The sequence below is a fragment of the Caretta caretta genome, chromosome 16 (genome assembly GCF_965140235.1).
Source record: "Caretta caretta isolate rCarCar2 chromosome 16, rCarCar1.hap1, whole genome shotgun sequence".
NCBI lineage: Eukaryota > Metazoa > Chordata > Testudines > Cheloniidae > Caretta > Caretta caretta.
The window spans coordinates 20,592,478-20,605,633 of NC_134221.1; the positions used below are offsets into that span (position 1 = coordinate 20,592,478).

The window sequence follows — 13,156 nt, forward strand, 5'->3', positions numbered from 1 at the left end:
TTAGACCTGAGCTATTGAGGAAAAGCAAATGAACAAGCTATCCTTCTGAAGACATTTGTATTTTCCGAAAGACTGACAATATTACAGCCTTCATTATAGGGTATAAATTATGTATAAGAAAATTAACTGCTTTCTAAAACATAGGTAGGTTACTTTCTCATTAATCATGCAGGCATCTTTCCCTGTTGTACAGTATTTTTAAAGAGATGGCCTTTATATAACTTTGTGCCCATGGCTGCCAACAACAGAGGTCAATACTGTACTTACTGGCTATTGGATGAGCTATTGTTTCTTTCCTGAATACTTAGTTTTATGTCTTTCAAATAAGAACAAAAATGAAAATAAATATCTGAAGCAATTCTCTGTAGCCGTGCTGTTTCATGCCTCAGACACTGGTTTGTGGCCAAGACGCTGTCAGTAGGTTTGTCAGTTTTATATTTACTGTATGTCATACACCATACTGCTGTTTCTTGCTTTCTGAACAACTGAAAAGCATTTGGAGCATTACAACTACATACGAAGGTGGACTTTGCCCACAATCCCCTTCTACAACAGCAGTTTATAAGTGGACACATAATTTTCCCTTTGATGCCATAACATTTTCAGGACCATTACAAAAATAAAATATTTTGTTTTTACATTAGTCTTGTAACCAATTCTAAAGAAACAGAAAATTAAACATTTGATCTTAGAATTTCATCAGCTGTCGCTAAATATCTACAAGAGATTTTTTACATCTCGTTAGAATGTTTACCATAAATTTACACCATAGAAATTTGTAAGATTTTAATTTGTAAAAGTGTCATTCTTTTTTAAAATACATGTATATATTAAACAAAATGAAGCATTGTCAAAGCACCACAGAACACAGTTAAGGTTTTTGGTATTATAATAAATCATGCATCTTCTATATGTGTTGGTTTGGGGTTTTTTTATGTTAAGCATTATCATTAGTATATTATATTTATAATTTTTGCCAACCTAACTTACTGTTCTGCTACTCAGCTGGGTTAGCCTTAACACGTTGCCTTTTAGCACCCTTAAAATGTGATCTTTCATTTGGACGCGATCACTCAAACAAATACAGTACATCTTTTTTCAGCGTGTGCCGTGAATTCCTGTGCAATTAATTGATCGATCATTCTGAAAACGTACAGTATAATAATCCCTTACTTTATGACCGCACACGCACAAATTTGCATGCAGCAGTAAATAACCCCTAGTACTAAGCGCCTGATTTGTGATGGCTGTTTGGCACTTCCAACTAGATTTTAACGTTTAAAAACATGCATGGCTACAGGAAGTGCACTTTGTTGCACTGTCCCCACGTAAACTATATATTACTTTTCTCTACTTATAGAATCACTTCCTATTTACACACCTCATCAGCCCAGGGAACCAGGCAAATGAAAAGGAGTGCTCATCTTGCATGTACAATAAGCAGAATATACACAGGTAATATGCCTAGGCTTGGAAGGATTCAGTTTTTATCGGTAAATGTCAGTAAACATCAATTTCAGACAAAACCATATTTCCATCGGTGGTAACAGAAATGTACAGATCGGCAAAAGAAGAAAAGTGCTGCTTGAGAACTTACTACAGTTTGATTTAAGTAGATTTACTTTATCCATAGCGATAGGATATTAATAACTTGTATTTTAACAGCAGCAAAGATTTAACTTTTTGAATCTGAATGTCTACTGTCGTTAAATGATTGTCTGCTCCCTTAGTTGCCTGCAACTGTGAACATTTAAATCAGTAAAAACTTTAAACAATGCTTAAAAACAAACATGGATATTTACCATCAAAATTATTTAAAAAAAAAAATCAAATTCTGCCAAGCCTAAGAACAACTAGCAAGGCAGACTGAGTCGAGAGTCTATAGAGTTGACCTGTAACGACTTTTACAAATAGATATTTCTGTGTCTAATTATGGCTTTGTTTCACTATAACCTGAGTGAAAAATAGAGATTGGGAACCCTCCAGAAGTTTGTAATTTAGACTTGGTTTAACATATTCACAGTTTAGAGGATTATCAAAACTATCTGAATCTCTTAAGTCTGCAAAATGACTTGTAAATCTCAAGAGAACAGGTGTGCTTGTGAGACTTCTGTTACTTCCCCTCAGATATCCTGCAAGAACATATTTTCTCATGATACTTTGACCCTTCTTGTCCCAGTGGGAAATAAATGGGAAGAAGAAAAACCTTTTTCACCCAAACATTTCAAAACTTCAAAAATAGTTATTTTTGAGTTTGGGTCTACAAATGGCTGAAGGTTCAGGGCTGCTTCCTTCACTTGCTGTAGATCCTACAGACCTTTCCTTCTAACTCTGAAAATTAACTCTCTTCACCATTGCATGGATGAACAATTGAAATCTGCTGAAAACAACCAGAATGTACCCATGGGCGCATATCTAGATACTCCAATGAACGTGTAACCCCCTTCATTGCCCAACATTAGCCACATCGTGTGTTTATTTGTAGGCTTGTTTTTCTCCAGAGACACACAACATTGTACTGAGGGAACTTCAACCGGGAGATGAAGTTTGTTACTTTCTTCCCTGTGTCTGGGAAACACAAGGCTTGCAACATATTAAACATTGCTGTGTGATTTCCATACACAAGTCTGTCTCATTCCAATTTTGATATGACAATTTAATTGAATTAAGAAACTGTATTAAAAGCTTTTTTGATTGGCAGCACCAACTACACAGAACCTAGTCCAGGTTTTAAAGTTTTCCTACATGAAGCCTATTGATCTGCCTCTTTCTTTTCTATTTTAAGCCTCAACAATCTTTGCAAAGGTGGGAAGATTTCATTTTTAGAAGGAAGGGCTTAAAAACACTTAAGTGCATGGACTACACCCCACGACTGAGGTGTGTGGCTGGAGAGAAAGAAAGCAGTGGTGCTGCCTAGTACAAGCAACTCTAACCACCAGGACCCAGAGATGGGTAAAGTGTAGAGAGAATGCATAACCCAGCAAACATTCCTTCCCACCAGCATGCTACAGGGAGGGGTGCAGTATGCACACTGGAATTGAGGATGATATAAAATTGGCACTTTAACGTTTCGCATGCCAGAATATATCTTTCCTTGATATCTGCTCATGTCTACAAGCTTTGGTGCGTTCTGCCCTGTGGCAGTAGTCTGAAAAACTGGGCTGAAAAAGCCTTTTTCTTCATTGGCATGTTTCTAGGCCACACCAATGAGAGAGAGTGAGTTTGAACTACAGTGCTTGTCCCTATGATATTAAATTTCAGGGTCAGGAAGGCATTTAAGCAGCGACCTCCAGCCAAAGCTTGCTTTTCCTTTCGTAATGTATTATTTAATATGTGTCAATAGCCACTTGAAAATAGCCTTACAAGCTGAGTGTCTCTACAACGGAAGCTTAGGTGCCATTGGAACACCTAGATGAAATGGTTTACTGACAATAATACAAAATTATCACAGAGTCAGGAGTGGAAGGCAGAGCTGGAGGAATTGTCTCATCCGTAAGGGAAAAATAGGTTTCTATATTGGTTACCCCATGATTGCAAATGCCCGATATTAGGATTTTTCAGGAAATGAATCATAGGTTAACACTTTACTGATGATTCTGGACTTTGGACCCAGATATTGCTGGTTTTGCAGAATTCTCTAAGCACTAAATTGTATTTTTACTGGCTGTTTAAAACTGCAATTTTAAACAACACAAACAACTTCTATTGTGTGTGTGTCCGTGGGAACGACTGGCAGATGTTTGTGAAAATAAACAAAGCTGCTGCATCCATTCATCTTTCAATCCCTGGTCAACCAATCAGTGATGTCCAGTGGAACTTCATGACATTGTCATTGTGCTTTACAGGATTCTCACAAAAATCCCTTATGTTTTAATATACTAATTTAAAAGTATATAAAGTCAACATCTTTGTTAGTCACTTGGCATTCAAATAAACCATTTACACATCAACAGTTTAAAGTGTGCAAAAATAGGTGAAAAATACATTGTTCTGCTATAGAAAGTTCTTTACCATTTAGTCAATGCAATGTTAATAGGAGTTGGCCAGATTGTGCTATACTGACTAGTATTGTAAGGTTATTCTGTACATTCACATCTTTACTGTAGGCAAAAGCTACTTGTACATATAGTTTTACCCAGTTATAAAACTCTATAAAAGAACTTTGTCTCTGAGGCTCATAACAAAGGTGTTAACATTTTTGGTACCTCAAACGTTGAGGTAGCCTGAACAAAGTCTACTACCGTCAAAGGTTGAGCTTGCAGTTAATCAGTAAATGAGTTAAGGGGAATGACTGGAAAGACCCTTCTCAAACTTAAGGTGATTTTGCTGTTAAGAAGTTGCTCTTTAAAATAGGGGAGAGATTTTTAGATAAGAGACTTGTCCCCTAATAAGAGCAAAGACCACCATGAGCATAGAAACAGCATAGAAAATAAGCGACGGTGTAGCCACAGCAAGACTAAATTCATACTCATTGTTGCATTATGGCTTTCACAAGACTAAGCTTCAGCGTTATTCAAAAGTGCTCTGGAGCTGCGGCCAAGGAGCATTTAATGCAATTTATGGGGAAACCAAAGGGGAGAGGAGGGAGGTATGTGGATGCGTGTACTGAGGTGGCATTAACCATCTTTGCATCTCCCCTGGGTGAATCTCCCAGCATCCAGGCTAGTTTCTGGGTCAGTTAGAGCAGTTTTAGGGGGAAAACGAAGAACCCGAGAGGTGAATAGCCTGCTTTGCTGAAGCCTCAGCAACACAGCTGGCCTGGGCTTCCATGGCTGCTGCAAGTGGCCTGCACCATTAAAAATCAGGCCACGTTTACTGAGGTGTCTGAATATGGACATAGGAGACTGACTCTCGGCCCCTAGTCTGCATAAACTCTGTTTTTTTTAATCTTCCTTTTTAAAATTACTAAAGGGCAAGAGCTGGGCTGGGTGTTTGCTCCAGCACTTATTCCATTTTAGTGCTGGGAGAAAGACCACCAGCTACCTTCTGTGTTCCCTGGGCCAGCAGAGGCTGAGCTGTCATCTGTCCAGTTCCCCCGGTGCTAGCCACAGACAAGGTGCAGGTGGCTGCTGGTGTTTTTATGCACCACGTCCTGTAGCCCCTGCAGTGAGAGGGGTTAGACGATGTGGTGCTTAAAACAGCTGTAGCTGCCAGGAGCCATTGTTATGGGGCCATGCCCATTGCTGGGAAATGTTGAGCAGAAACAAGGCAGATTGCAGGCACCTCACCAGACTTCACCTGATGGAGAAATGAGGTCCCAGGTCCCAGCTTGGCTCTGGCCAGAATTGAGGGTGCGGGGGGCAGAGTGTCATACTACACAGGGGTACTAAGGGGGCAATAAAAGAAGGGTGTAGGGGGGGATGTTGAATTTCAGCAGCATCTTTCAATTGGGCCTCTGTGACTATAGCAGTTGGACACTTAGTGAAGGGCACGATTTGGTGATACAGTAAAAGGAATTAAAATGAATTTACCAACTTGTCTGTGACCAGTTACAGGGTGACCAGTTCTGGACTGGACCGCCCTGTTGATAAGGGACCTCCTGGCCACCGCAGTGAGCGGCTCTGCATGGCTTCCAGAAGTGGCTGGCATATCTCTCCAGCTCCAAGTTCAGGGGCAGCCGGGGGGGCTCTATGCGCTGCCCCCCGCCCCGAGCGTCCGCTCCACAGCTCTTGATGCCAGGGAACCGTGGCCAATGGGAGCTGCAGGGGCAGCACGCAGAGGTCCCCGGCCCCCTCTGCGCCTAGGAGCCAGAGGAACGTCACTGCTTCTGGGAGACTCCTGCTATAAGCGCCGCCTAGCGCATGCACCCTGAACCCCCACAATCCCCTGCCTCAGCCCTCAGCATGTCCTGGAGCCCCAGATTTTCTCTTAGGGCCTAGTCCTGTAATGACATGAGCTCACTGGCATAACCTACCTACATGTGTTACTGTTTGTAGACTTGGACTCTCAGTTATGAAATGACTAAATTGTGGACCAGAGTTGCAAAGAGACTTGGCCGTTGCCTGTCGAGCACTGCGAGGGTCACTTTTAAGCACCTAGGGAAAAAAAATCACTGGGCATCACAAAGGCTGGTTCGAAGCCTTGGCACTCTAGTACAATGACAGGGAAGAGAGAGGCACCTAGAGTGGAGTCCACAAAAGCAGGCACGCTGAGCAGGAGGTTAGTCAATGGGAGAGGGCAATGAGAAGAGTGCCCTAGACCTGCACCCCTCTCAAGGAGGTCAGTGCCTAAATCTGGGTTGCAATGACGTGTCTAGCGCTGCTGGGAAGCCATAGGTGCGAACCCCCTCCTCCAGGCAGAGATGCTGCTATCCCCCAGGTTTAGCCCAGTGATTCGTGCCCTCATCCAGGCTGTGGGAGACCCACATTCCCCAGGGTTAATTCCCCCCCTCTGCTTGGTAGGGAGAAAGGATTTGAACATGGATTTTCCACCTGCCTGGGGAGTGTTCTACCCCCTGAGCTATGGGACACGCTCATGTGGGTTTCCCACCGTCTAGCTTGTTAAAGCCTGGTTCACTTGGGATTAAATAAGCATTGGCCCACTGAGCACACTTGAGATGCGGGCCTCCCCGCTGAGTGGTGGGAGATCCAAGAGCCAGTTCCCTTCCACCAATGACACTAAATAGTTATCCAGCATGGAAGAGCTGCAACCAAAGAGAGAGCAAAAGACCCCCCCCCCCCCGCCAATCCCATAGCTCAGTGTCAGAACACACCCCACTCCAAGCCTTGCGCCCCCATCAAGCTGAGGGGGGGATTGAAGCTGTGGGGTCTCCCAGCTTAGGTGTGTGCGCTAAGCAATAACGTGGGGGCCAGCAGCACTATGTCCTGTGGCCAGGGAGCCACTCTCCTGGATGCCCTCTGAGCACCTACTAGCTTGGGCGCGGCCCGTGAGCTGAGGGAATGGCTCACTTCCCCTGGTTTGTGAATAGCGCTGGGGCACAGGCAGCCAGGCCCCCCAGAGTAAGGCAACAGCACCCATGCCCTGAGGCAGAATATTAGGCATGCAGGGTCTTCTACGGTGAAAATTTAGGCACCGAGTGGGTTGAGGCACCAGCTGAGCAGGAGTTTTGTGAGGGCCCAGGGTCACTCATAGCTGACTTAGCGCCTACAATGGCAGTTAGTTCGTGGCCTATGGCGTTTTGTCACCAACTGCTTAGGAAAAGCTAGAGTAAAGCATTGTAGCTCAGCCCTAGCACTAATTCCATGGGCCTGCAGTGTTAATTGGCGACGGTGATAGTGACACCCCCCCGCCCCGCCCCCGTTGTGGCTTTAATGAAGTATTTAGAAGAGAGGTGCTGGCCACATTCGATCCAGCTGGCAATAAAGCTGTACTTATCTTCTAGCTAGGTAAGAGACTCTTCAGTTATCCTAAGCTGTGTGTTAATACAGCAGCCTTGTTTGTAAAACTGCATCTTACCCCAGGATACTTTAATCCTCAGCTATGTATGGCTAGACTAGGACAGTTGCCAGTTTATATAATAGTACCTGCCAGACAGAGTTGGTATTTAATATGCAGCGAAGTGGCAAAGTCCCGGGGTGGGTGCAAGCCTGAGGGCCCAGCAGCACTAGCCTGTTGAACCAGGGTTTCCATGTAGATATGAACACAGATAAATGACACAGGGATTGTTCTCCCTTGGCGGTTTACGAGACTTTAAAAGAAACAGTGGATTTGGCACAGCCTTTTGACAGAATGATAAATGTCATTTGTAATGACTGTGGCATGAAGCCCAGTGCGTAAGGACAAATCACACACTTCCAGCAGGCCTGTAGCTTAAGGGGTTTCTTGCCCCACCTCAGCAGCTTGCTGGAGCTTCCAAGGGCATGATTTGCTACCGTATCAGAACTGGATATGGCTAATCAAGTGAGTGATGGCTCAATCACCTCTCTCCCTTCCCCATCTCTCTCTTTCCCCATAATGGAAAACAAGGCAGCAAACGCTGAAGAACGTTCGGTAGCCTGCAGTAGGACGGATACCATTGAAAACATAAATAAAAAGGCTACATGATCATTTTCTCTCTTGCCCTGACACTTCCCTGTTCCACTGGGTCCAATGTGACCTGCAGTGTTTAGGGGTGTTTTTCAGCCCAATCCTTCTAATCAATCAGGTTTCAGTTGTAGTCTCTGTTCACTTCGGACACATCTGCCAGTACCGACGAAGACTGTTTTCACTAGTTGCGGTATATATTTTTAAAAAAAAAAGTTAAAAACAAATAACTGTATGAATCTTCGAGCCTTTTATTTGGCCAGCTGTCCTTTAACTCCGAGGTTTGAGTAGCTTCCTTTCTAAGCAGCTTGAATCCAGGTTGGGAATTACATTTTCTTAGTGCACTGCGGAGGAATCTGCCAGGGCATTGGAACCCACTGACAATTAATGTTTACTGGACTTTGTCTTTTAAGTATTCCACCTGGAATCCATTTTTGTCCCCAAGAAATTCATCCCTTTGGGTAAAGTTTATAGTGAATTCCCTTACAATTCCATGCATTAGCAATATGAGAAGAAGACATGGTCAGTGGCAAGGTTGTTTAGAGCTGCGTTTCATCTCTTGTTTCAGGATTGCATGGGTCCAGCTTGTTACTGCAGCTGCTTTTTCGACTGTGGGAGTCATTGGATACATGCGCTAGAGGGTCAGATCGTATTAAATACCTAGGAGACACACAGAACAAGTCCATTAGTGTTACCTGTACGTGGCAGGCACCTAGCTCACGCGTGACTATCATTTCCAGGCACACAGGCTTTCTTGGGGCAAGCTACACAGGGCACTCTGCCCTCAGTTACTCCCACATTAACTCTGTTCCCATCAGTGGAGTTACTCCAGATTTACACCAGTATAAATGAGCAGATGTGACGCAGCGCATCTTCAGGGCAGACTGTGTGTATATCTTGCTACACAATTACAAGTACGATCATGGGGGGGTGGGTATAATAGGCTCAGCCTTCCCTGGCGCAGCTGCCGCTGACTAGCCGCTGGACACCTAGGCTGTGGTGGAGGCCCTGCTCTGCCCCTTCCCTGAGGCTCCCACTGCCTCCCGCTGCCTGGTAAGTCTTCCTCCAGTCTACCTCCCCCCAAGCGAGAGGTTCCCGCCACTCACCACATCCCTCCTCCACGGCAGGGTCCCCAGAGCACGTGAATGACCTGGGTCAGCTAAAATCTCAGCAATATAGCTATTCAGATGACATTTAGCAATTTTCTCCCACAGTTTTACATTGCACTACGAACACTCTGTGTTAAGGTCATACATACACTATATCACTGAGTTCCAGGCGTGTGTCCGGCGGCGGATTAATCAGGACATAGGATAATGTGTTCTGATGGTCATTCATTTCATCTGCAAGGGGTGAAAAATGGAGTCATTATGCACGTGGCTGGAGTGATCACTGGTAACTCTTGGCTGGATTAGACAGGGACCATTTTTTAAATCTAACATGCACCTGAAAATGGGGAACCATAGGGGCTATTGGACATTTCCCAAGTCTTCCCAATGCATTACAATTACAGAAGCAGATGTGCTAAAGAATGTGTGTGAAATGGTGCGCTAAAATCACACTTCCAGCGTGTCTGCCAGGTTAGTGCCAGGTTAGCCCTATGACAAGTCCTGCTACAACAGTGCTTGGTGGCTCATCTCTCTTTTTGGCTTGGTTTACTTTACCCACTACCAGGCCTTCTTGGTTCATCCAAGCCTGTCTCTACCTATCCCAATGAAAGCAGCACTTCAAACAATATGTGCAAGACGGGCTCAACCCAGTTTGCTTTTGTGCCTGGGTGCCTCCCACCAGACGAGCCAAAGCCTCACTAACATGACAAACAGCACCACAAAAGCAGGTGGGGACAAACAGGATTGTGAGGAGCATCTTGCCTTTGGAGTCTATAATGCATTAGTGTGAAAAAGCATTTGAACTTCAGCTTGTGGTAGCATGTTTTAAAGGAGGAGAGCAGGTTCCCTCCCCCTCTGCATAGACCAGGAGACAGGGGGCTGTAAGGTAGCCAGGCGGAATGGCAAGGCTGGTTTACAAGCAGTGCGCCCTGCGACCACTAAATCCTCAGAGCACCAGTTCTCTCTCTGGAGAATAAGAGCCCCCATCCCTAAAGCCAGGATTTAGCTCATAATTTGTGAGCACCCTAATCTGATAGCTGAAGGGCTCCCCTTCTGATCCTGCTCCTGGAATGGGCTGGGTCATGGACCACAGCTGAGCAGTCACTTACTGGCATGGCTGCATTTGAGCTGGGAAGGGGGGGTCATTCCCAATTCACTTAGATGTACCCCCGCTAGCTCTGCTTGACCTAGCATGCTAAAAATAGCAGGGTAGCACAAAGGGCCGGTTGTGAGAGCTGCTCAAGTATGTACCTGCCTGGACCATATTCAGCCTGCTAGTCCAAGCTGCCAACCATGCAGACCTGAAAACAAAGAGCTGTGTTTCTCAAACACTTGGTTCTTTCACCAACAGAAGTTGGTCCAATAAAAGATATTACCTCACCCATTTTCTCTCTTATAGAGTTTCCTGACAACCGCACACCCAGCCCGTCTGGGGCCTCCTTTTCCCCAGGATCCTATGGTCACACTCCAGAGCATGCTGTCCCTCACACACTTCACACGACCCCTACCATCGGTGATCCTTACGCCAAAGCCTCTTGTCTGTCCCCATGAATGAAACGAACATCTTCCAAGTCTATAGGTGTTCACCAGAGCAAGGCCCTACGCTTGCCTCATTCGTTCCCCTGGACATTGGGGCTGGCTCCTGTACTTTCAACCATCACTTTTTCAAAGCGCCAGGCTGCTTGAGCACTTGCGAGCAACTGAAACCACTTGATGGCAGCCACCCAGCCCAGGTATTTCAGTGCTGGACAATTTTTAGTGCCTATCTCAGACCATAAGGCATCACTAAGAAAAGTAAAGAACTGGCTATGATGAAGTGGGAATGTTCTTAATGTTTTCTCTGAATACTGTGTGGGTGCCTCAGTTTCCCCTATGCAGTTCTTAAGTATCTAAGTGGTGGGATAAGGGTGTGTGATTGTTGCAGAGTCCTAGAGGGCCAGTGTGATGCTGTCTGCACAGAGAATGGCTGACACCCTGTCTCCTGGCAACTGATGGCCTGGGCCCCTCCTCTGCAAAGGTGCCAACTGAAGGTGTTGGAGAACAAAGAGATCAGGTGGAAAGAGACAAAGGCCAGAGGAGGGGCGGGAAAGTTTCAGTTTGGAGCTGGCTGGGAAAATGGGGGGCAGGGAGGCCAGAGCCCCATCCGGGCCTTCCTCCAAGACCGAGAGGTCCTGTTCTCTGTACCTACAAGCTCTGTGTTAGACGATGTTCCTGTTGTCTAATAAACCTTCTGTTTTACTGGCTGGCTGAGAGTCCCGTCTGACTGCGGAGGTGGGGGGCAGGACCCACTGGCTTCCCCAGGAGCCTCGCCTGGGTGGACTCGCTGTGGGAAGCGCAAGGTGGGGCAGGGGATGCTGAATGCTCCAAGGTCAGACCCAGGAAGGTCGAAGCTGTGTGAGCTTCTTGCCCTGGAGACAGACTGCTCACAATGAGGAGGCTCCCCCAGGGTCCTGCCTGGCTTCCTATGGAGTATTTCCAGAGCAGCGCCCGGGGACTCCGTGACACGGGTCTTACCTTGTTTTAATGCAAAAAGAAAAGTAACGTTACTCTTAGTGCACTCTGTGCATCGCACGCACTCCAAAACGCTCTCCAATGCAACTATAATACCCCTCGGCTGTATGATTTTTACCACATTCTCAGGTTTCTCCTTGTTTGTTATTTTAATCCAGTGGCAGGATTTATTTACATGATTATTTTTTTATTCTACCCAAAGAAAACTCATTGTCCTTTTAGAGCATATGGGACTGTAGCAAAGTTAGGTCCTTAATGATGACAGAATTCAGTAGCAAGGCTTTGAGTTACTAGCAAGTTCATCAGGAAATATTCATAGCCATCAACACATGCATATCATAAATTATCTTGTAAAACATAATACTCCATAGAACTAGCCTCATCGATGCTGACAGCAAGATAAGTGCATGGGTATATTTATTTGCATGGTCTATTTACATCATGTTCATGTTGCACAGCGTAAATATCAGTGTTCTAAATGGTAGCTCCGGCTTGTTTTTAAAGTAACTGAGCAACAAGATCTTGAGTGAAACGAATGCAAGTACATCTCTTCAGCAGTCAAGAAAATTATGCTCATAAACGTGTAGCTCCGTATGCGTAAATGGGTTTCGGGGCTGTCAAACAACTAACATTTGTCACACAGTCACTGACAAGATGCGTGACGTACAGGGTGGAAAAAGGGATGACAAGTTAATAGAGAGGGAAGTCAAGGGCAGAGTAATGACAGAGACAGTCACATGAAATCACTATAAGGCTTTTCACTGGCCCTTCATCTCTAATATTCGTCTGAAATACTCCATCAGCACAGAAAACCATCTACTGTGCTTATTAGACTTTTGCACAATTTTTGAAATCGTAGTCAAGGTTTTATCTTAGAGAATGTTCACTGGTGCCACAGTCTTCTTGGATTGCAATAGCAGACCTTGCCTAGACAGAAGTTATCTCATGCATTTGTTTTCTTCACTTTACTCTTTCTTCTTCTATGCCTGAATCTCCCTACCACCACCCCAGTCTTTTCAATTCTTGTTACATCTCCCTTGGTTTTGATTATTACAATATAATTGATTGTTCCTTTAAAATGTGTTCTCCAGTGGGACTCCAGAAAATACTTTATAAACCAGTTTTTCAGGAAACAGGCCAAGACTTCTATGAGAGCAAGTCAAACAAAATATGAAATAGATTTGCCTGAGCAAAACGGCCAAATGCATGTGCAAAGATGCATGACCACAACGGACAGCAGATGTTTGATTTACAGGGCAGATGTGCCACCTGAATTTACGCACACATAAATACGCTCACAGCAGCTTGTGTACATCTGGTCAGCACAGAAGCATTGCTCAGAATTGCATGTACAAATAGTAAGCAATTGTCCTCTTCTGGGATGCTGGGCAAAGTAATGTTGCAGAGTCGGCACCATTGATGCCCTGTGTATGGATGTAATGATAGACTTTCCAGTTACCAGTAATCATTGCATCAGTGGCCTCCAGATGGGTACGTGTGTACAGCCCATGGCGCTTGAGGCTAATGGAAATCAGCTAAGCCATAACATTCAT

At 44.9% G+C, this 13,156-nt stretch overlaps 1 protein-coding gene across 7 annotated transcripts in view; it reads right to left on the reverse strand.

The window, feature by feature from the left end:
• Positions 1 to 8,216: 8,216 nt before the first annotated feature.
• The window catches only part of KCNT1 (potassium sodium-activated channel subfamily T member 1), a 201,179-nt gene continuing 196,239 nt past the window's right edge, over positions 8,217 to 13,156 (reverse strand). For all 7 annotated transcript variants that reach the window (XM_048823209.2, XM_048823210.2, XM_048823208.2 and 4 more), the window contains 2 exons: positions 9,242 to 9,326; positions 8,217 to 8,643 (listed from right to left, as the gene is read on the reverse strand). In XM_048823209.2, coding sequence (XP_048679166.1) covers positions 8,523 to 8,643; positions 9,242 to 9,326 — 206 coding nt within the window. In that variant the 3' untranslated portion in view covers positions 8,217 to 8,522. The remainder of the gene's footprint in view (positions 8,644 to 9,241; positions 9,327 to 13,156) is intronic.